A 25,552-nucleotide genomic window follows, 5' to 3' on the forward strand; every position below is an offset into this window, starting at 1 on the left:
CACGCACATACACACATCTCCATCGGAGGATTTGTCAATGGGAGGCCTGTCAGTTTCCATGGTAACAGAGATAGGCAGATACTGTATGTGTTGGGGAGCTTGTTCTGTGTGCGAGTACGGGTGTGTGGGTATTGTCAGTTTATGTGTATCCCTGGCTGGCAGTCACCCAGAGACAGATTGCAGGCCTGGCATCTCTCCGACATCCATTGCAGCTACTTTCACACCATTCAGTCTAACTGTACCTTTTGAAGGGATAGTTTTCTGGTTCTCTCTAGTAAAAGATATTGTGTTATTAGCTCTGGCAGCACATCCCATAGCCAGACTACACTCAAGATACAAAATTATTGGCTAAAAAAATATAGCAGCTCAAATGGAGAGCCAGAAAACATTTAATCAACCTAATTCTCTTTGTCAGGAGGTGTGATAAAGGGTTCCAGTGTGTATATTATTACTACTCAACAAAACTTGTAATACGCTGTATGTTTATATGCTGTATCAGAAGTGTTATTTTGAGGGGCGGGGAACATATTTTTGTATCTTCCTAGTTTCCATATGCATCCTTGTAACCATGTAATTGTTTGTTAGAGGTTGATGCTGAAAATCAAGATCAGGAATGCATGACAGTGCCCTAAAAAAACACACAGTGACTTTGGCAGCACTTACTTTTATGCATTAGTGATTAACCAAAATAAATCTGCAGTGGCTGCGGGTAAGGGAATGTTGACTGTAGTGTTATCCTAACTTACTGATCATACAGGGAAGAAACCGGGTGCAACTATTTCACCATATTTATTTCTTGCAGTAATGCCTTGCTTCTGTAGTTTATTTTTGCTTTATTACTGGTGTTAACTGTGAAATTGTGTCTTGAGGGAACCGAGTCTGAAACAGGAATAGAGATGCAAATTTCTCAAAAGAAGTAAATCTGAAATGCAATCCAACTTATTCAGTCTTATCTCTTAGCATCAGATGAAAATTATTCATGGGATGAATCCACTCAGTCATTTGCACCTCAGGATAAAAACCTTTACTTCTTCCTCCACATCTTTTCATATATATTCTGTGTTCCCCCCACCCCAACCCCAGGATTCTTTCTAATCAATGTTTTTGGAATTATTATTATGATTTATTTATTTGGACAAAAAAAGGGGGATTCAAGATATAGTTTTACAAGTAAAAATCCTTGCTGGATGATTAAAAAATAAAATAAAAAATAACAATCACAGGCACCTGGTTGGCGTTCATTACATGGTACTTGAAAGTGAAATGTGGTCTCAAAAGTCCTTTGGCAGCTGAGCCATGCTGTTACATAACACTCATGCAAAAATGATCATATTTGGAGACAATATGTGTAGCATATTGCATCACACATCCATATAACTGATATAACTGTGTAGTCTGCACACACATTGGTGTACATTCATCATGTATACCAGTTTCAACCCTTAATGTAAATTAAGGGATAAATTAATCAGGCACTAATCGGGTTAAACTAATCAGGTTAAACTAAACGTGGAAGTAACTCGTTGCATGATCTGTTGAAGTTAAAACTTAGCATAAGGACTGGTAATTTAAGTAAGTTTGAACAAGTTGTTGGCTGCTTATCTCCTGGGATTTTCCCGCACAACCATCTCTAGGGTTTGCAGAGAATTTTCCAAAAGGGGAAAATATCCACCGAGTGCCAGTTATCTGGGTGAAAATGTTGTCTGGTCCGATTTCTGCTGTGACATTCACATGTAGGATCTTAAAACAAAATGACAGCATGCGTCCATCCTGCCTGTATCAGTTCCTTGGCACACTTTGAACTCCTGAGTACCAATTGAGTAACGCTTGAAACCACAGCCTGCCTGAGTATTGTTGCTGTCCATATTTATTTCTTTATGACCACAGTGTTACCCAAGTTCTAGCGGAATAACATGCCAAGCTCAACCAATCTTAAAACTGGTTTCATGAACGTCACAGTGAGTTCACTGTACTCAAATAGCCTAAACCGTCACCAGATCTCAAACCAACAGAGCACCTTTAGGATGTAGCGGAACAGGAAATGTGCAGCCAACAAATCTGCAGCAACTGTGTGATGATATGATGTCAAACCAAAATCTCTAAGAAATGTTTCCAGGATCATGTTGAATCTGTGCCACAGAGAATTAGGGCAGTTCTGAAGGCTAATGGGGGTCCAATCCCCTATTAGTAAATTATAAATAATAAAGTGACTGGTAGGTGTAAGGTTTGCATACTACACTCAATTATACTTATCACATAGTAATAAAGTATAGGTTATACTCAGTGTGCTTAATGTCTGAACACCAAACTTATAGGGTTAAAAAAGAATGTATAGCTGTAGCTTTCTTTGGACTATTTCACCTTTGAATGTCATAATGCAAACTTTAAGTGTATTTCTTTGTGACTCAACTTCTGAGAGGCACTGACCTGATGTCTCTATGCTCGCACTAACCTGAGGCTTTCTCCACCCTTACTGTCGTCATTAGCTCAAGCTTGTCATTTATCACGTGTGTACTTCCACTCAGGGAGGGGGGCTACTAATCAACCCCAAGGAGCTCCACTTGACGCTTTAGCATTTCACATCGTAAATAGGACCAGCCTTGTGTTATGGCCATACTTTCACTACAGCAGCTGAAGCCTCTTGCGTGCTCTGCGCCATTTGTTACATGTCAGCTGACCACATCCTAATTCTTTGTCAACTGTCTTCTAAGAAAGACATCTTTGTCTCGGCACCAATCTGCTCTAACATCTAATTGCAAACAATATCTGAAAGTTGCAGCTGCTGACCTCAAAATAATCCAAGGCGTGTATCGTGCTGGCCATAGTGCAAATTACACGTTGCATCTACGCTACCTGTCACTTGCACCTGTCGCAAGCTTTACATTTTACTCCCCGTTTTTGGCTATGATTAGCCCACGCAGTCCAACAAGCTTCTACACAAGGGCACAGTTGTGGACACACATTCTTTCTCTCATTATCACCCTTTGTTTTATGTTACACACGCATGTATGTCAGATATAAAAAAAAAAAAAAAAAATTCATACATTGCAATGGTGAGACTCGCATTCTTCTCCTCCAAATGCTTGCGTTTAAAAACGCTCCCCAGATATGACCTTCTCTCCCACCAGCATCCCTGCCACTAAATGTTAATGACTGAGAAATCAATGAGCGCAGATTTATAGGTCACTCTTTTAATGGCAGCAATTACTCCAGACTCATGGACTATTCAGGCTCAGTGCCTTGCTTTCCCAATATGCTATTTTGGCCATGGGATGAACTGAACATCCTTCTGAAATTGTCTGTGAAAAAGGCAACAGTAATGGGAAGGATTATGGTTCGTTCCCTGTGGTGATGGCAAAAAGAGACATGCGGTGGAGTAAGTGCATGTGGGTTGGACCTCGTGAGGCTGGAGCTGCACGATGGGCTTTTATATCTACTTGAGTGATGTAGGGAAACCCCGTGAGGCCACATAAGGGTAAAACACTGAAGAAAATGTAGCGTTCTGGAGGCCCAGGTCAGTCTCCTAGGAGCCGTGTTGCTTCTACCTTTCTGCAGGTGGGACTTTTCCTGGCAGGAGTTATGATGGCCAGTATTCTCCACAGATTAAAAAAACAGCAAAATCTTCTGTGGAAGCAGGTAGACAGAGTTCAAAGCTGGGAATTGGTAATTGGATGCCCTCCCAGTTGAACAAATATATTACTTGTCACTGACTTGGAAACCATGTTGTTGTTGTTAAGCAGATTGCTTCTTATGATTTTTTTTTTTTCCCCGAATGAATGGTAATGTAACTTTAATGAAAAAGATTGTCCATCTGTTTATTTTCTCAAACTGCTTGTTTACCACAGTGCACATAATAATGGATGATAAGGCAATGCCTTTTCTCTTCCTCTGCGGCAGACTTCACTTGCCAAACTGATGCTATTTTGGGGATGTTTTCAATGGGAGAATACTGCGTCCTCTCCCGCCCACATCTGAATCTGTTTTAATACCTTGGCCCATCCCTCGTTCTTCATCCCTTTTTTTTCCCTCCCCTTCCTCTGTGCTCCCATGAAACAAAGAGGAATGTAGGACAAAGTCTCTGCAGGCTGCTCTTAAAGGGATGCCCTTGTTCCTGCTCCACTTCTGTTTCTATTCTCTCCTCTCTCGATCCCTCCATGTCACACATGCATGCTTCTGCATGCGCATGCTTGCACAGTCACGTTAATGTGAAGAGGTGCCCGTCTGTATAAGCATACAGACTCAATTTTGCCTCAAAGAGGCTTGAAAAGCAGCATCTGGTGCCCGTAACTCTATCATTGGTGTGTGATCGCAAAGAAGCAGTGCCTGATTATTCATTAATAGGGTAAGGTGAGAAATATGGCTGAGCACTGAGGCAAGCACAGGAGACTGTCACAATGAAGGGTAGCCTATTAAAGGACGTTGGGTGTTTGCAACACCTGATTGTTGTGTCTGGGTGGAATAGCTTTGTTTCTGTGTGGATCAGCGAGGACTGTGTAACTATGAGTATGATTAAGTCATAGTTAACACCATTCCCAAGTGGATTCAGACTTAATCCACAACTTGCAGGGTAAAAAGAAAAATGACTCCCATCAAGATGCAATTTTCATCAATTTACCAAAATCTCTCCCACTCGAGACAAAAATGGCATTTCATTATTTTTATCCAAACTCTTAGGGGGATTTTCTCTTGCCCGATAACTGAGCGATTATCAACACTTGAATGAAAAGAAAAACTATGAGAAATTATTAAATGTCAACAACGTTTTTGTGAATGTTGTGGAACGTAACAGCACTGTTTGGTCACAATGGAGCCTCTCTCCTACACTGCTAAAATTAGGCTATTTAATTGCCTTTGTCATCTGCGTGTGGCCTAAGAAAGAGTCTGAAAAATATTCACTTTCGATTAAGCTATAGATGTGACAATATAGTATAACAGTCCTAAAGCATTATTATAACGACAGTTACCTTGTGTATCCCGTGCATGCACTGCATCATGATCAAGGTCTAATGAAAGAAATGACTGGACACATGATTAGCCAGGTCACTTGGCACTTTGTTTGTCAGTTTGATTGTTAACCCTCTCCAGGCAGACGTTGCTGATTTGCAACAGTTAGAAACTAACAACCTGATTACCCCACATACATATTTTATGAGGTTTTTGTTTTTTTTTACTCAGAAGTACCACTGCAGGACTTGGTTGTGCATTAGCAACAAAAAACTTAATTTGAGCTTAAGAGGCTTAAAGTTACCATGGAAACCTGCTGTTACAAATGGCTACATCTTGCCATGTTGATGCTAATAAACAAAGATGTTCTTTTTTCTTCTCCTGATGTTCTATAAGTGGAAGCTATTTTAGACACAGCATGGAAGCTACCCCAAAACATTCAGTTTCATTTAATTACGCCTGCATTAAAATGAAGAGTTTCAGTAGTCTCTGTCTATTCATGTTTTCCAGGATGATGTTGTTGTTAAACAGGATGAAGGCCTATAAATAAGCTCACTGCATTTATATGCTGCAAAGTACTGAACCCAAGCGAAAGATTGGTGGTTAAGGAATAAGGAAGGAGATAAAGTAGCATCTTAGTGTAAATGGAGGTAATAAATGTTTAAATGTAACCAGAGCAGAGAAAACTGGACAAATCTTGTATTAGCGCCTCAGAGGACCAGCTCGCCTTTTTTATAAGAAAAAGTATTGCCTATGTTGAAACAGTGCACTGTGAGACACACACTCACCAAAGCCGAAAACTTACAGAATTGAAGGTTATACAGTCGTCTTATGAATAACAGAAGACAAAAATGATTACTTTATATCGGAAAAAAATGTTCATTTTTCTTGATTGGTCCTCATCTAGAAAAAACTTAAAACAAACTGGTACAAAATTACACATACCATGAATTGCTCTCAACAGTTCCCTATGACTATTGATCGTGAGCTTCTCCCAGTTGACCTTTGGTGACACCCAAGGTATTCTATAGTCTATAGTCTATTACATATTACAGGGCTAACATGGAGAGACAAGAAATTGGAAACATTGTAATCTTACCTTTTCAGACCATTAAAACTCTCTGAACACACAAAGTAAGTTTTCTATCACTTACTGTGAATGATCTGAAACTGAATTTAACTATGACAGAATTAAAATAATAGATTTTCTCTCCAATGGATAAACTATTTTAAACGAATCTTACTTCTGAGTTTTAGGAGAAATGTCTTTTTGATAAGAATATTGCAATAAATATTATATAAGTGTTATATAATAAACTCAGTGAAATAATTCCCTGATAATTCTTGATAACCATGTGACAAATTAATTTTTTAAATATTAATTTTCATTTTTTTGTGATATTTGCTATATCTGGCACTTTTCTTAATACAATTTATTGCTCCAAAATGTTTTGTGCAATTTATTTAGCCCTTTCAGGGGGAAAGAAAATCACACTGATGATGTAGAAGCCTCAAAAACGTACAAAATCTCGTGCATTAAAATTGACTAGGCATTAAGGAGTTAATATTTTGTCCTTAAAGAAGGTTATTTTACATGAATAGGTGATAATGCCCTGATTAAATGACCTGAAATGAGACCAAATAGGAGTAGGACTCAGCACAGCCGACTTAATTGCTTGACGACTTTCATCAGTGAGCTGATAAAGACTTACACTTTCTGAATAACCACAGTTTATTATCTCTTAATTAGTTTGTGTTCAAAAGCAGAGTTGCTTGTTTCATGTATTTTAGCTTTTGTGGCTTTGCAGTATATTAAAAATGCACTCACCTGTTGATTTTCTTTTTCTTTTTGCTGCTTGCATTATATGAAATTGTGCTTTCTTTTAAAGGTGAGCTATTTTCATTCATAGGCAGCTTGAGACTAAAATAAAGTCTTAATACAGGATACGCCTGCAGCAGGAGGCAAGTCATTTGCACTCACATTACAAAATTGAGTTGTCTATTTTTAGCTTCCCTGGAGGGATTTTATTTGTCCGTTGCCCTTGTCGTTGCTAAAGTATTTCTTATTTTAGTAATGGTGCCTTGACCTAAATCAATCAGAGTACCAACCTGGCCTTCTTTCAGCTTCACAGACCCCTCCGTGCTGTGCCGCTTCCATGTGCTGTCCTCTGGAGAAATGCTGCACCTAAGCTATTAGACGTTTGGGTATTATCCCCGACACATCCGTATTTTTCAGCCCGAGCACATTTATTAACACCTGATGACTTTTAAAAAATGAGACTCAGAAAATGCAATAATCTAAAACAAAGAGTGCGACATTTCTCGTCTATGAAGAGTGACTCAGATTTGGTGTGTGTTGCACGGTGATTGTAAGCATTAGTCATGTCAGCAGTAGCGTGTTGTTGTTGTTTCCTCAGGGAGAAACATTGCTGTTGCTCCTGCAGCTAGCCAAGGTCATGTGCAGGCTAACGAATGACTGGGTCCTGCTGACGGACTGAAGGTGTTCGGGACTATTTTTAGATCATCATCATCAACATACTCTGTTGCCCTTGAGACGCAAATGGCTTTTTGCCTGTCTGGCCCATCTTGTGGTGGGTTAGGTGGGGATCAGAGGATTTTGATGCTTCTACCTTTAATATCCTGCGAGATTTTGCCCCTAATTGTTATTCTGCTTGTGTGTCTGCGTGTGTATACATGTGCATATCTAGTCCTAGTTTAGGTAATAAGCACAGTGGGGTTGGAGATGAAGAGTTTTTCCGCTGTCACTTTTACATCTTCGGCTCTTCTCCCTCTTATGTCACAACCTTTCTTCTCTCCTTGTCTAATCTCTACATGTCTTGCTGCTGTCTTTCTTTCTCTCCCACCACCCCTGCTCCCTCCTCTTGCTCCGTCTCTCTCTCGTCTCCTCTTCCTGTCAGGCACGATGGTGTAACCCCAGGCTGTGGCAGAGCTTAAGGAGTAATAAGACCTGTGGTGGGCAGATCTATTTTCTGCAGGACACTGGCAGCATGTGGCCAGGAATCCCTTGTGATTGCAGAGTGTGAAATGACATTGAAAGCAGGAATCTGGATTTTGTCTTGTCTTACACACTCTTTGTGTGGGAAGGTGACACAGATAGTGGGGTTCAATAACAGAAGCGCCCATCCTATTGCTGGGCAATGCATAACAGAATTAAAAGGCTTATCATCTTTTTGAATAGTTGTTCAGGTCAATAATGAGTGAATTCGTGGGCAACCCACTTTTATCCTATGACAAATTGATAACATGTGACGTTGACGAAGGCATATGCAGTGGCACCTGGACATGGCTGCAGAATTCTCAAGTATGAACCCATTTTTAAGGGATTTTGAATTGAGTTTTGTCAGGCCACAGTTGTTGCTAATTATTTGCTTTTGTCCTTAGCATTTAACTTTAAGGCTTCATTAACTATTTCATGACTACTTTTGAGCTGTGTGACTAAAACACTCATCCAAGAAGTCACTTGGATGAGTGACGAAACGTTTCTCCCACAAAACGCTACGTCCAGATGAACAGAATCAACTTTTGGAGATGTAGAATAGAAGAATAGATAGAACAGAATAATCCTTTAATTGTCCCACAAGGGGAAATTTGGTTGTAACAGCAGCCAGAAAGACACATATACAACAAACAGTAAACAGGACACAGAACAGAAACATACACAATTTTTCTTACATATTTACATTAAGGACAATGGTTACTATAAACAGAGTACTGTACAGTTATTAAAATTAAATAAAATTAACTACAGATAAGAGGCAAACCAGGTTGTAGTGCAAATCGGTTGATTAAATTATTGCAGTTACAGCGCAGATGTAAACATCTATATTTGTTGGGAGCAGTTCTGATTGTATGTGTGACTAAAAGTGTTAACGTGACAGTAATGTCAACTTTTAAAGTTTACATGTTGTCTCCAGGCTTTCATTGGTTTCCTTCTGTCACAGGAAGAAACTTGCTGGGTTAATTTTCCTTGATCAAGGCACAGGCTTAGACTTGGAGCTTGTTCTCAGGTGTCGCCCACTGCTCTCTTACTTAGGATTATATGCTATGAATGAATTTTGCCTTAGGTTATCCTTTATAAAGGATCACCTAACTTTTAAAAATGCCATGTCTGAAGAAATTTTTGTTGAGTTGCAAGGGGTCAGTTTGAGGAGGGGTGTCTCAGAGTTCACTCATCAAAATCAGTAAATGGTAAATGGACTCTTATATAGCGTTTTTCTGCCCTCATGGAGCGCTCAAAGCACTTTATACGACATGCCACATTCACCCATTCACACCAGCACTTTTTTCTATGCTTTTCAGTGCTTTTTAGCTAACATTCACATGCATTCATCCTCCGATGGATGCATCTGAGAGCAACTTGGGGTTAGTATCTTACCCAAGGATACTTGGCATACAGACTAGGGGAGCCAGAGATCGAACCGCTAAACTTTTGATCAGTAGTTGACCTGGTCTATACCTCCTGAGCTACACCCAGTAGGAATATAATGACCTGGCTTCTGTTTCTGTGCCAAGGACCTACTGAGTTCCTTAAATCCAATTTTAGCAGGAGTAAACTGAATAGTAATGCCATCTTTTTCTTGCAAAATCTGTCTTGTGTAAATTCTTGTTTTCTATGGTTGACGGATAGACAGAAAATTGTAATACAAATGAATTGCTTGTTTATATATAATACATACTGTACTAAATTCTTGGGTCAGCCGTAATTTCTTTCCATTTCCTTTCATACTTTCTTGTAATTTTTAACATGGTCTCCATGCTTTGTTACTAGTAGCCAGTCGCAAAAACACATAATGTATTCCCATCTCTTTACTTGAATGTATAAAGAAAACACAGTTTGAAAGGCGTACAATAGTATTTTGGTACAAGTAAGATGATTTCTAAAGAGCTATTAGCTCAGTTATCTCACTATTGTGCTCAGTGTGCGGTTACAACAAAACTGAGGAAACTGGAAAAATGGAAGACAAAATATCGGGCCTAAAAAAACATTAAGATTTCATCCAGTGGTGTTGACAAAATGCATGTAATTATGAATGCAGACAGCATCCAATTCATTTTTCAGCATGACAATGATCCCAAACACACTGCCAATCCAGTAAAAGCATAGTTGGAGAGAAAAACACAAAATTGAACACTATGAGTCATGGATTGGCCTCCCTAGAGTCTGGACCCCAACATTATTGAGGCAGTGTGGGATCATCTTGACAGAAAGCAGAACAAAAGGCAGCAGACAGTCATAAAAGAGATATTTGCATGTATATTTGCACGTTTCAATAAATAACATTTTTCTAGCAGAATTCTGGAAAAAATATTTCTACTTAACATCGTCTGAATATTAAACCTGGCCTCACAATATAAAACAGTCTCTCTGCCCTTTTAGCTTCTAAATGTTCCACTTAGTTTGTCAAGTAGTTCCTGCTTTGCGTATCTTTCTGTGAGGCTCAGGTACTGTAGTGCACAGTCAGCTTTTTTTTTTTTGGCTGGAAACTGCTTTCTGCTGCATTTAGTGCAGCTTTAGATTAAATTAAAGGAATACATTATTTGAAAAAATGTTGCTTTAATGTTAGCAGACAAAAGATAACTCTTTGTACGCGTGTGATGGCACTCAACTCTATGACTGCAGTACATCAAATCCATTTATTAGCACACGTGTATTAGGAGTGTGGCTTCATTTTTATTTGTGCTTTTAAAAATGTCCACAAAAGAACAGCCAAGGTTGGCAAAACTAATGCAGGGAGAAGGTGGAAAAACAGTGGACTTGAAAAAAGTCACCTGTCTGTTCTTGTTTTTCTTCCTTTGTAGTTCACATTGCCGTAATATGCAGTTTAAAATTCAGCCGCTCTATAATTGGACTGTACCCATGTTGTACTGATGAAATCATCTCACTGTGTCTTCCCCCTACTTTAGTTAATGATGAGCTTTGCTTTCCAATGATGATTATAAAATGACTAAACACGAGCTCTCTGTGTAACCATTGTGTTGTTTTTCTAAAGTGAATAGACGGCAGATTCAGTGAACCACACGAGCCCTGCTGCTGCTGCCATGCTTTCTCTGTATTGTCAAGAGTCAGTCACATGACTTTAGTGGTTATTCAGAATTAGGCCAGAGCTGGGCCCAAGGGAAAACTCCACAGTGACCGCTCCAAATGGTGTCTTCAGTATGCACCATCTGCATGTGTATAAATATGTGCTTTGTTAAGACACTGACTTGCGTGTAGGTCTGCAAACATTAGCTAAGGTTGAACTTCTAAATCATTGTGTGAGTTTCACTGTGTAGATGTTAGAAGATTTGCGGATGAATATTTTGGATGCCAAATACTTATTATTTACTTATTATCTGTGAGCTGCTTCAATTTGATCTGATATCGCGTAAAGATACTTCTGGTGGTCCATTACTGATCTCCAAGGATTAGATTTTTAAACAGTTGCTGCATAAATGAGACTGATCCATATCATCCTGGCACTCAGCATCAGTGTCTAAAAGATCACATCAGTCTTTAGGGATATGCCCAACAAGGCCACGTATTAGAAGTTGGATCATCCTCTTCGAGCAATCTTCCTTCTCTACTTAGTCAGCCATTATTAAAAAAGCATCATGTGATCAAGAGTCTGATGTTAACTGGAAGATGATTAAGTTTCACTAATCATTACCTTTGGGGGTCTCATTATGTGGTAAACTCCATTCTGATTCATACACTGCATCCCCATGGGCCCCCTACATACACATGTAGACTTAAACATTTAACTTGACTTTGAACTGTGTGCTGTGGTAATAGCCCAGTGTGTCTTCCCTCACCGCTCTATACATTCCCAAAAGGTCGCCTATAGTCAGCCACACCGTAATGCATATTCATGCTTATCCCCACAGTGGGATTTCCTCATTACTCAAGAGCAAAATACTATAGGCCCATGACCAAGTGAAGAATGGGGTGGGCACAGAGCCTGTTATTGCTTTTGTTGCGAGCACCAACTCGCTAATGGTTAATCATCATGCGGTAAATAAGAAAATGGATCATATGACAGACCAGACAGTTAATAACTCATTTATCATCATCTGCCTTTTTGAAGAGTATCACCAGCCCAGTGATTGCAGTCTCCACACATTCTCTTCAAATGAGGGACTATCTTTTGGAACATTTGTGTGTGACAGACGCGGAATAATTTATGCGTGTTGAAAGTACTGTCACATCAAAGCAAACTCCACTTTCAGTATATTTTCGGCCGTTTCATCTAGATGTGATTGACTCTACAGCTAAGCTAGAGCCATAAGTCTTTCATCTTGCTCTATGACCCGCCCCTCCCACTCACTCCTCGGACTCAGTCGACGTAAAACACCATCATTGCATTGAGCTCAGTATTACAGGAGATTTCAGTTTTATTACAGTGGTTATAACTCCATATTTTGATCAAATTATTTCACATTTACTGACTGATAATTGCTGTTAACTGATAATTCTCTCTGTCTCTAGTCCTATAGAATCCTGCCAGAACTTCTACAAAGATTTCACGTTACAGATTGATATGGCCTTCAACGTATTCTTCCTTCTTTACTTTGGCCTGCGGGTAAGCTGGTGCATGCACACACCCATTTTTTACATGCATATGCTGTGCAATGGATGTACTACAAAATACAGCCATATAGCTGTTGTTTTATCTTCAAAAAGGCTCTTTAATGCATCTGACTTCATTCATTTACTGCTTTTTATTGATTTTATTTTTATGATGGCATAAAAAACAGTTACTTTGAGACACAGTAATCTTTTGGACAACTGACATGCATGTGCAGACTTTTACCTTAGTCACCCATTACTCAAACAGCGTACCTTTAGTTTAAGCTGACATTGCTGTAACGATGTTCCCAGCATGGCTGTCATGCAAGAGCAGAATTCCGACGGTGCAAATGCTATCCGGATGCTTGACATCCTGAATGAATGAAAAAAACAAACAAACTCATAAGCTGCTTACACCAACAACCATTACTGCATGACTCAGCAAGTAGGGTGAAGTTTTTGTCATTGTGTATAATAAGTCAGCATTGTCAAAAGAAGACACAGCAGTTTGAAGAGCGGGCTGTGGCAAAGTCAGGATGTTTTGTGCAAAATTAACCTTCAGTTGTCACCTTTGTTCTTTTTGACAGTTTATAGCAGCCAATGACAAGCTGTGGTTCTGGCTGGAGGTCAACTCAGTGGTTGACTTCTTCACTGTTCCTCCTGTGTTCGTCTCTGTCTACTTAAACAGAAGCTGGCTTGGTAAGTTTCCATATCCATAAACTTAAACTTATAGCTCTCACTCTATCGACCCTATTGCTTTTCCTTTGCGCTTATTTTTAATGATTTTCATCCTCACATTTGTGTCTTTCTATTCCTGTTTGCCCTCTGTCATTGAATGCCACCCTTCCTTTTATCTCCTCCTATTACTCCCACCGTCTCCCCATCACTGGGAGCAAGTCTCGGAGGCTCTCTTGCTTGCGGCTACAGTCAATGTTCCCTCGTCATTGAAAGTGACAGGGCTGGGTTCCTCTGATGTTTCAGGGAACACAGACACAGCAGAGTGGATCAACTAATGGGAGTGAAAGTGACTCAGAGTAGGGCTGTGGCTCGGTGACTCTCCATGTTTGTGCTTCACATTCATTAGTATTTGGTCCGTCGAGGCGTTGCACCTGGGGTACCTCACAGTGCTGTACCATCTATTAGACTCATTCACATCCATGCGAACAAAAAAATGCACATGTAAAAGCATGTGATATCCCCATACACACTTATACACACTCTCGCATGAGCAGACTGGAAAATACCCTAACCTGCATTACATAACGACCTATTTTTTCCCCACCGTGTTTAGATGATGTGACCTAAATTACATTGCAGTTCTTTGTAGGTGTGTTCTTTTTTGGATGCTCTGCCTCTCTGCTTTTAAAAACCTCAAAAAAGAAGCTCGTTCGTGCCGACACTATTCCAGCGTTGGTCTTATTGTGTCACTGGAATACAAAAATTGCTGAGCGACAATGTTAATGCAGTAGTCACACTAATACTGACATTTAGCCTTCCTTCAAATTGCCATTTTTGTCGAGTTTGTCTCCAACACTCTTTATCAGTAACAGTAGGAGTGCTCAAATATTACAATTAATTAAATGTGACCGTTTCAGGGTGCTCTTGGTGTTCACTGCTACATTTTTAAGGATTTCACTGAGTTTTAAAAGAGTAGAGCAATCGATATTGCCATTGGCAAGGTTTTTGTTAAATTTGAGAAGAAACACGAGGAATCGCTCGATAATGCTGGTTTTCCTCAGGTTTTTTTTTTTTACATGCCCGCCAGAATCACTGACTCTGTGAAGTAATGTGAGGCTGTGAATGTTTGATCTCTGAGTTGATGAAGGTTTCTTAAGAAGCGCAGAGCGGTTCGCGAATTTCACACGGAACAAGCTGTGTAATGAATTAGACGTGGCCAAGCCAAGTAGTCTGGTTTCATGATGCAAGGTGTCCTCATCTCCTCCCCAGAAGACTGTTGGCGTTAGGGCCTTGATGAGGATGATGAAAGATTGTGAAATAGTGGTCTGGCTGCTGGCTGATGTTCTGTAATGATTATTAAATATCCTGCATGTAGACCTGATGAAGGAAAGAACAACACCTTAACATATAATCCAGCTTCACTGCGAGCTGTTATCCTTAAACAAAATGTGCCTATAATGTTTTTTTTATTTAGAGATGCCCTAGATTCCAGGGCTCTTCATTATTTTTAAATGGGGAGACTCAGTGCGTTTCAGTTTCACAATGGTGACACGAGAGGTGGCATCTCCACCTCATAAAAACAAAGACATTTTTTATTTTAGTGCTGGACTTGTCTAACAGCAGCACAGTAAAAGAACAGAAAACCCTCTGTCATGCATTGGGATGGGTTTATTTTTACCGGGCGTTGTGTTTAATAGCAACATAAAGTGCTGCGAAGCCCATGTTATAAAATTAACAGAGCGTCGATCTGCAGTAGGATGTGACGGTCGATTTTAGAATACCAATGATGTGCTGAAAGTGTCTTCATAATCAGGTCGAGAACCTGAGAATAGCAGTCATTATTAACTGCTTATATCCTGTATTAATAAGGGAGTTAATATGGAACTCTGTGGTGGGAGGAAAATAAGCACAATTAAACGGTACCAGTCGGAAAATGTACCTGATCTGCTTTCTGATGGTGACCTTTGCAATTCACTGTTAAATAAATGAAATTGCCCGTTTTGCTTTAGCTGTGTATGTGGTTGTTCACTTCCATCAGACAGCTTAACAGGGCCAAAACGAGCTAATGCACAACTGCTGTTACTTTCATTTAGTTAAGTGTCCATACTGTTCCTTAACGCAGGCTTTGTTAGAAGCCATGGTGGCTGTTAAGAGTGCGTATTGTGCTCTTCAATCCCCTTGGATTGGTTCATCTTCACTTCAATTAGCTGGTAGGGAATACACACCACACACCAGCCAGCATAATATATCACAATTATACTACCTCTCGTTTCAGTCCTGGAGAAGACCAGTGGAAATTCAGTGGAGGTGTGCCCGGTTAATAAAAAGCCCACTAATAAGGGCTCTGCCCTGTGCTCTGTGGTAGAGTATTCACCCACTTTGCACACAAGGCAGTGCCTGTATACGCTGTGCACATTTTAAGTCATGTTCTCTTTGGCTTTGCAAATTGGACATTGATTAAGGGGAGGAGAATGATGTGAGGCTAATGTAAGAGTGCATGTAGAGTTCTTCCTTGGAAAAAGGAATTAATCTCCTTTAACTACTTGAACTTAACATTTCTCCCAAGAGTCCTGACAGTGTGGGATTTGCCGTTTGAAAGATGCTCATAGATCTTGTGGCTACTGAGCCTTAGCTTTCACACCCTGTAAGTTAACTCCATGCCTTTCCACCACAGCCATTACAGAGGACTACCTTCCCAGTTTTAAATATTTAAGGAATAAAACAATTTTTTAAAGACAAATGGCATCATGAAAATACCTAAAGACAATTGCAAAGTCCATTTTATTTCTATTTCATTGTATTTGATTAAAGTGTGTTGTTTTTGGATAGCCAGTAAGAAATAGTGTCAATCTAATATTATTGAAGCTTCACTGGCCTGAAGAATGTGCAGTAGTTTGTAGCCTTCAGACATGCCTTATATTCTGACATGCTACTGCCTCCTAGTGGTGGGTTAGTTTGTTGGTTTCCTGCTGAAAGAGGCTTACAGTACCTGATATGGGCATGATCGCTTTATATGGCCCTTCAGCTCATGGTAGGGAAGGGAAACTATTTTGAGGGAAGTTTAAGCCTCTTTGGTATAGCCAGGCTTCTTGCGTGTTGCAGTTTGAACATTTTTTTTGTATGTATTGATAAATATGGACTGTTTATCCTCCATGAATGAGCAGGAAGAGTCAGTGCTGTGTACACTTGTTGAGGATCTGTGTGTTTAGATTAGCGTAGCATCATATAATCTAATCCTGGCTTGGTTTACTGTCAGTGTTATCCCAGATGAACTGCTCCAGCCTGCCGATTGATAAAAAGCCCCAGAAAGCTGCCCATCCAGGACATGTGACACAGAGGCAGTGCTTGGGCTTGCAAAGCCTCAATTAAGTAAGAGCGGGCACAGAACAGAAAACCTTTTTTTTTGAATGAGCATCTGGCAAGCTGACACATGTGTGCAAGAGGCTTTGGCATGTGCGGGAAAGAGATTTTCTCATACATGAACACAGCAAGAGAATTTCATTGAGGTTTTTTTTTTTGGTTTGTTTTTAACATGATTTTTACATAATACACTTTTTTTTTTTATAGAAAAGAAATTATTGTGTGTTATAATTGTTGTAGGCCTTTGTGGGGCTTTTTTTCTTGCTCTCACTCAGTGTAGGTGAAGTCTCAGATGTGATGGCGTGAACAGATATTTGTCCACAAAGTCTCACAAAGTGTTAAACGCAAGACAAAATACCACACGCACAGATGTACAGCATAACACAAACACAGATGCTTCACACTAATTGAGAAAAATGCGTTCTGCAGCCACCTGCATCGCAGCATCACTGTGTGTTTGGTGGCATGTCTGATATTTACAATCTGAACGCCAAATTTGCGAAGTATTTGTTGATGTTGTCACATCAGTTTTATGTCAAAAAGCTGGCTGCTATGTTTTGTGTTGTAAGTGCAACACAGCATTTCTGTCTTTGCCAGTCGAACAAATATACAGTTTCAGTTTGTGGAGCGTAGTCATTTGTTTTTATGTACAATTTTGTTTGTTATTGTTAAACAGGTGTGAATCACTGCATCCAAAGCCAATGTGAAAAGGCAAAACACAGTGAGGTCAGTCAGGATTACATGTGTGCAGTATGAATTACGATCCACACCATCAGTTGGATATTTTTTTTCATACCAAAGTAAAATTAGAATACTACTTAAGTAGGCTAACAATGATATAAACAAAACATATTTAAAGTAGTTGAAGTAAAACTTTCAAGACTCATCTGTATAAATGATATCATAGTATAATACTTATGAAATTATTGATTCATACATTTAATGTTGCAGCTGTTGTTGACCTGTTGTTACACCATATATGGCTAGATGGCTTGATATATCTGCGAAATAATACACATCTAAAGCTTTAAAATAAATGGGGTGGAGCCGAAACTACAATAATTGCATCCATCATGTAGTGGAGTAAAAACAGGAAGCAGTATAACACCAAGGGGAGCATTACCTTTTTTCAATAGGATATCAGCTTCTATGAAAACATGATTTGTGGTCATTAAAAAATATGAAATTGAAACTTATGTTGCTAATTTATTTTTCTTAATTAATATTAAGTTTAATATTGTACATTTGTTCAACTGTTTTATTATTCGTTGACATTATTTATAGATGGTCGTTTTTACAACTAAAGAAAACTAAAAATAAACTAAAAAGCATTATTTATATATACATGTATCTGTGTTGCCGCACGACATGACAGGGTGAGGCAGGGCCATCATGGACAGGAGAAACGCAATTTTGTTTGATATAATCGTTCAGCTGCTTATCACAAACATCTAATCAGCCACACGACATGACAGTAACTCGGTGCATTTAGACATGGTCAAGAAAACCTGCTAGTAGCAACTGATCATCATTTAAACACCACAGTCTATCTGAGTATTGTTGGTGAACGTGGCCATTCCTTTATGACCGCGGTGTACCCATCTTTTGCTTATCTGCTTCCAGCAGAATAACGCACCATGTCGCAAAGGTTTCTTGAACACAGCAGTGAGTTCACTGTACTCAAATAGCCTCTGCAGTCACCAGATCTCAGTCTAATAGACCACCTTTGGGATTTAATGGAAATTAAGATGTGTATCTTGTGCAGATGACTGTAAATTCAACTGTGTGATGCTATCATGTTAGTATGGCTCAAAAAGGACCTTGCTAAATTTGTGCCAAGAGGCATTAAGGCAGTTATGAAGAGAAAAGCAAGTCCAACTCAGTACTAGCAAGGAGTACTTTACAAAGGAGCTGGTGAGTGTATTTAAAATTTGTTGTTGTTGTTTGGGTTTAAAAAAACAAACAGGTTTTTGCAAAAGTATCAGTATCAATATCAGGTCTCTTTCAGATTCCAGCCCCATAAACATGAGAAAAACACAGCTTCAGTTGCCATAGATACAAAGTGATTACTGAGGGTCATGACAATATAATCTGGATTTTATGTCGTCTTGTTGCTTCCAGCTCCAGTGGGAGTCTTTCCTTTGATTCTGCTAAAATACCTGGAGCTGGAGGATTCATTTATGTCTGTTTATAAAAAAAAAAAAAAAAAAAAAAAAAAAAAAAGTTTCAGGAATTTATGCCCTAAATACATGTTTACATGGAAGTGTAGATTCCTTATCTGTAGTCCTAATCTGACAGAGATGGGTTTTGTTTTTGTTTTTTTACTTTTTTTTTTTTACTGTCAGACGGAGTTGTTTGAAATTTCGTTGTGAAAACAGGTCTCTCATTTTATGTACGGATTATTGTTTTTGTTCTGCTTTATTTTCATCTCTGTTAATCCCTGGCATGGTTCAGACTTTTTTGAAAGGTTTGACACAGTTGTGTGTTGATGGAGACGTGGCTTTATAGGGGTTAGTAGTAAATCACTAAAAGGGGCAGGAGAAAGGTAAATCTGTTTGGGTTGTGGGGATTAAAGGCACTGTAACAAAAAATGAGAAAAAAACCAATTATATTAGAGCTGACATTTTGCTCACAGAGACACTCTCTGATGCGACTGACATGGAAAACCTATACAGCTGTAGCTGAATGCACGGAGACCAATGATTTAACACCAACAGAAGCAACATTGTCCTATCAAGGAAGCGTTTCTTTTTAAAGCCTTTTCTTTGGTTATTTACTAGGAATACTTAAAGACCCTAAATATTTGAGGATTACAGACTTCTTGACCTGAAGTCAAGTCCCAAGTACTGGATTTGGTCCAGAAACAATGATTCCTCCTAAACTGCTTGTGTACCGTCGTACACACAGTGATGTAAATTTGCAAACCCTCCAAGAGACATGGAGGCGAAAGAAGTCTTGTGGCGATCTTTTTCAGAATGGATACAGGGTGAGGCAGGGCCATCATGGACAGGAGAAAAAGGGAAGCCAGACAGGACTTTACTATTCTGTTTGGTCCTGTTTACACATTCTCTCCAACTGGGGTAAGAGCCTTAGGTTAAGTGTAATACGTGAGATTGCTTCATCAGAATCATTGATGTGCCTGTGACAACCTTATATTCGTGGGGTCTGATTGTATAATTTCAGTAGGAATTTTTATCACTGACATAAATCAATGTATGCTTGTTCTATGGGATTGGACCTGTTATATAAAAAGACAATGAGGCAGTTGCCACATTGCTCTATAATCCATAAGGGACCTGCTCTTTGCACTGACACTCACGGCTTAAAATGTTCCTTCTAATTTGGTTGACACCATAATTATTTAGAAAATGTGCTATTTATTTATTTATTGATGTATTATTTTTGTTTTGTTTTCTTGTATGTTATAAGCTACATTTGATGATTTGGATGATGTTGCTCTGTACTGTGCCTAAATGCTGTGGTAACATGTGGGCTGCATCACTAGCTGATCTGCCAACATGCAGAACCTCATGTTGTTTGAACTCAGGACGATGTCTGCACAGGTGTTGTCTCTACATTTCCCTCCTGTCAGTGCATGTTACATGTTGATACGTTTCTCTGTTCTTCTCTGTTCACGCAGGTTTAAGATTCCTGAGAGCACTAAGATTGATACAGTTCTCAGAGATTTTGCAATTCTTAAATATCTTGAAAACAAGGTAAGAAAAGTGTTTTCTTTTTTTCATTTACAAAACACACACATACCCTGACAATAGAATTTTTAGTATTAAGACCAACCTATCACCTAGAGTCTTAAATAAATATGCTTTGCTTATCAGGACATAATACAAATCATCTGGTCCTTATCAGTTCTTAAAATTTAGTAAATATCTTCTCAGATAAACAACAAGTCATATATTATGTATAACATAATAATATAGCCATACCATAGTTCACACAAATTAGGCCAAAATACAGAAGCGGTGTATAAACAATTAGGTAAATACTTCGATATATATATATTAAGAAGGTAAGTGGTGACCAGTTGCCGCTAATCAAATGTACTTGATTAACTCATCAACTTAATCATCAGCAAGTGTGAGGACGTCTATAAAGGCACGTATTTTGGCAGTTTGCTGGTCTGGAGCATTCGATGCCAAGACATCAGCAATGATCTTAAAGAAGCAATCCAGTATTCTACGGGGATGAAGGTCATTCACAGCTAGAAGACTTTCAAGACAGTTGGCAATCATCCCAGGAGTGAACATCTCACCAAAAAAATAAAAAAATAAATAAAAAAGCTACACCTCAGACTCTACAGCCTGCTAAATGTTGAGGTTCATGTCAGTGCATTTAAAAAGGGACTGAACAAGAGTGGCTTGTTTTGGGCAGATGAAAGCAAGATGGACATGTTTGGGCATAATGCACAGTGCCACATTTGAAAACCAAACATCAGCTGTCAGCACAGTGGAGGAGAGCTGATGCTTCGGGCTTGTGTTGCAGGGACAGGACCCGGGCACCTCGCAATCATCGAGTGGCACATTAAGCAATCTGTATACCCAAGTATTCTGGAGTATAATGTGAGGCCACCTATCCAGCATATAAAACTTGGCCCAAACTGGCTTATGCAACAGGACAGTGATCCCAGAGCACAGAGGCAAATGTGCAACAGAATGGCTGACAAAGGAAACAAATACCCCAAACCTCAATGAACTGAAGCAATATTTAAAGAAGAGTGGGCCAAAATTTCTGCACAGTGATGTTTGTGAAATAAATGACGACACAGTGTAATATAAGTGTTCTTCATCTGAGGTTGCATTAACCTAATTTTAAAACCTGGTGGGGATTAAATGATTGTTTTTATTATGTTAAACCTTGAACTGAAAGATTGGGGACTTTCTTTTTACCATGAGTGTGTGATGAACACTGTGGTTGATTTGGAGTAAACAAAAGGAAACAATAGATAATAGGGAAAAAAATTCTGCCATTTTTATTCAACCTGATTTCCTTACAACTATTGTAAGATGTAAAAAAACACAAAAGCTTTGTTATATATATGAATAAAACAAATCTCTTTTTTTCTGTCACTGGTCTCGCCGCCTTAAATGAGTTTTATTTTTTTTCCACTCTGTGCAGCAATTCCATCAAGCTGGTGAACCTGTGTTCCATCTTCATAAGCACATGGCTCACAGCTGCTGGATTCATACATTTGGTAAGTGGACAGATGTGACGGCCAGTGGCATCCAGAGTTAAATGTTCCAGAAAGAATGATACTGTAGTGAACTAACTGTAACTACCTCACTGACACAAGTGTGACACCTAGCACTTTCAGTGAGTCTGATAGTATGAATAAAGAGCCTAAATTAATGGTATTTGCTAGTAAAAATTTAAATTTCTCCAAGTTTAAAACATTGCTGTGATGTCATATGTGGATAGGGCACTATCTGCTGTGCCACTAAAACTTAGGAGGCAGCATAATTAAAGACATTTTAGTGACTTTAACTTTAATGTACATAAAATATATCAGGGATATTAAAGCCAAGCCCTATCTGTGTAAATAGCTTATGTTTATTCTGTAGGGCAAATTTTAACTAACTGTCACAAAGCAAATAACCAGCATGTTATGTGTGTGAATCATCAGTATTTTCTGAAAGATCAGCTCAGATTTTTATATTAAATTTATGCCTGGAATTTCCATGTGATCTGTATTCAGATTTATTATTTAGACCTGTTATTGAAATCTACTCTTGTTATCTCGGCTAAACTCTCACATGAATCCCATCTGAATGGAGAAATTGGTGACACGTGTCACATTCCAGGACAGGTGAAGCGTTCCTCTTTTTTTTTTTTTTTTTTTTTTTTTTTTTTTTTTTTTTTTTGGCACTTCTTGTTGTTATTATCAGGCTTACTTCCAGTGGCGGGAAAAAGTAGTTGTGTTGAACAAAGCAGATTTTTTTCATGTGATCACGCTGCATGACTTGCTTTTATTCCTGCCTGAGATCATTTCTACTAAATTAGATTTCTGCATATATGTCATTTTAATACTGATCACATGTAGGATGCGTGTAAATTGTAAATAGGGTTTTTAACCCTTGGAACTTTCATGTGAACCAAAATTAGGGATGTGGTATTTAATATTACAAACACATAAAATGGAGCATAAAATTGCCTCCTCCTTCACCTTCCCTTTATTCTGATCAAAGTGTTGGTTTCAGTTAAGCCAGATGCTTTTAAAGTGAAAATCCGTACTCATGAGGTATTAAATGATTTTACCACTAGATGGTAGTCAAGGCTCACTAAATGAAGGCGATGTCACAAAGTGAGATGAATGCTGGCACACTTGCAGCTGGATTTAATCAAATCTCAGGAAACTGTTTCTTTTTAGAAAAACTCTGTTTGCAAATTGGTTGTGCGAATTGTATCTAATGATCCTTCTGCATCACTCCCTTGTCAATTTTAGGTGGAAAACTCAGGGGATCCTTGGGAAAACTTCCAAAATTCCCAGTCACTGTCATATTGGGAATGTGTCTACTTGCTGATGGTGACTATGTCTACAGTGGGCTACGGGGATGTCTATGCAAGAACCACCTTGGGGCGCCTCTTTATGGTCTTCTTCATCCTTGGCGGTTTGGTAAAATCAGACTTTTTATTCTCCCTATATCCCATTTTCCCTATAAATTCCTGCCTGCCCCCGTCAATAAACTGTTTAGAACTGTCTAAAATGTCTAAAAATAAAATAAATAAAATGTGATGTTAATATTTAGAATGATCTATACTTTATAACATGTTAGTGTAGTGTTTTTATATTGTTAGAACTATATTGCCTAGACAGTACATGCTATATCTTTGTCACAGTGCAGTTGTATCCTCCTGTTTAGCCTACTGTATCTTGTCTCCTGGAGTCACAGATCATTGTGCTCCTTTGTCTTCTTCTCCCTATGTGTCCTCCCTATATTTGTTTGATTAGATTATAAGCTTTTGTCTGATGATGTTGTTATTCTCTTAAAAGCAGTTGCGGTTTCAGGACACCCCTCCTTCCGTGTCTCTTCCCACAATTCCAACAAACACAGGGGCAGAGAGATGAAGCTTAGGCCAGCCTGAATGTTACCATAGCAACGGCAGCTTCCCACAACCTGCCCTCTTACCTTCCTCTGATCTAACGTCCCGTTGGGCTGAGACTAGTACAGTAACTCACATGTAAACACGCATGAACGCAAACACCTGTAAGCACTCGAACACACGCTCGCATACAGAAGAGCGCGCACGCCCTTCGTCTTCGCTCGCAAAGACTGGAGGATTTAGCCAAATTCTGTACAAAGACAGCTATCAGTATGCACTGATGACCTACAGCTGTGTGGATGTGTACCATATTGTGACCATGGTGATAGATTGCAAGGTTTTCTTAGTGCTGCGAGTTCTGGAAGTCTTTAGGCGAATACCTCCGCCTGCTTCCTCTCAGCAGCAGTGGCTTAGCAATGACTCCAGGGTGAAGGTATGCTAAAGCCAAGGATAAAATCAAACTCACATAATGTCACACTATTCCTGGTAATGTAACAGTACATTTTTTCCAGGCACGAGTGAAGTATGCTTTTACCGAGCAAGAGCATCTCTGTGTTGCTAACTGTAGATGCAAGCCTACGCGAGTAACGCCAGCGAGTATACGCCACTGGTAAGCAGTGAGCTTAAACATAACTCTGTGCTGGGACGACAGGCTGTCAACCTTTGCAAAATGCATCCAGCTCATTTTCTAGCCCAACAAATGAGTCTTAATGTGTTTTGCAGCTGTGGACCATCAGGTGTGCCTATTCAAATCAACCTGCCAGGTCATCTGTGTTTGTTGGACAAAACATGGCACATAGGTTTTTATTCTTCCTCAGCTTTTTTCCAAAGAAAGGTTTTGGGTGTTAATTGCAGACTGACTAGCTGTCAGCTGTAACAAAATTATTGCCCACTAACCAAACCCGTTCTGAACTTTTAAACACTGGGGCTACTTCTTTTTTCCCTCCACTGATTTTTGTGAACTTTAGGGAGTCTCTCCAGGTAATGAGAGCGATGGGATTTACAGGCTAATATTTTTTTTATATCCTCAGAAATCTGGATTCACGCACCAATCGCTCCACAACCCACTCTGCGCCATACTAGTCTCTTTTTTAGTCTCTTCTTCTGTCTTCTATCTTCTCCTTAGGCCATGTTTGCCAGCTACGTCCCTGAAATCATAGAGTTAATAGGAAACCGCAAGAAATATGGTGGTTCCTATAGTGCGGTTAATGGGAGAAAGTAAGTATTCCAGATGGTTCTGCTGTTTTTCTGTGTGCGGTAGAACCCTCTCTGCATGCTTTTTTTCTTTTTTTTTTCTATTCCATGCATGTAGGCCATGTTTGCTCGCTACGTGCCAGAAATTGCTGCTCTCATCCTTAATCGGAAGAAATTCGGAGGGAGTTATAACTCGACACGAGGCAGAAAGTAAGTTGAAATCCAGACAAGGTGTGGTTGTGTGACTAAGGTACACCTCCAGAAGTTGGTAGTTACTGGGGGTTAGTTAACTTGACTTTTTTAGAATGGTAAAGTTTAAACGCAGTTAAAGTAAAGGTACATTATGTCAAGTCACACTGCGTGACTGGAGACCTTGGCCAATAGGACACACATGTCCATGCCCTTTAATTCTCTCTTTCAGTCTTTCTCTTTCTGTCTTCTTCCTCTGTCTGCCTTTATCTATCCTCCATTCAAAGCTTTCCTAAAGTCATTTGTGTGCTTTTCATTTTCTTTCTGTGTCCTCCTTGAAACATCCTGTGTTGCGCTTTAATTTAATTTGGAAAATAGAGCTTTCATGACTATTACACTTTAGCCTAACAGGAAACTAACCTGTGGTGCTTCTATTTAATGTAACGTGTCCAGTGTGTCTCATCAATACAGGCTAGCCTACAGGGATGAATTAGGATCCAAATCAAAAAGCAACAAAACAGTCATGAAATCCCTACTATCCGCTTTTAAAGCATTTTCTCACAA

General features: G+C 39.2%; 1 protein-coding gene across 40 annotated transcripts in view; it reads left to right on the top strand.

The window, feature by feature from the left end:
* The window catches only part of kcnma1a (potassium large conductance calcium-activated channel, subfamily M, alpha member 1a), a 144,505-nt gene that overhangs the window by 70,043 nt on the left and 48,910 nt on the right, over positions 1 to 25,552 (top strand). For 38 of the 40 annotated variants that reach the window (XM_040001555.1, XM_040001558.1, XM_040001557.1 and 35 more), the window contains exons 4-9: positions 12,431 to 12,524; positions 13,099 to 13,210; positions 20,190 to 20,265; positions 21,683 to 21,758; positions 23,007 to 23,177; positions 24,732 to 24,823. In XM_040001555.1, the coding sequence (XP_039857489.1) occupies positions 12,431 to 12,524; positions 13,099 to 13,210; positions 20,190 to 20,265; positions 21,683 to 21,758; positions 23,007 to 23,177; positions 24,732 to 24,823 (621 nt within the window). The other 2 variants (XM_040001595.1, XM_040001594.1) reach the window with 2 other exon arrangements.

Source organism: Simochromis diagramma, unplaced genomic scaffold, assembly GCF_900408965.1.
Source record: "Simochromis diagramma unplaced genomic scaffold, fSimDia1.1 OVJJ01000421.1, whole genome shotgun sequence".
In the NCBI taxonomy this organism is placed as follows: domain Eukaryota; kingdom Metazoa; phylum Chordata; class Actinopteri; order Cichliformes; family Cichlidae; genus Simochromis; species Simochromis diagramma.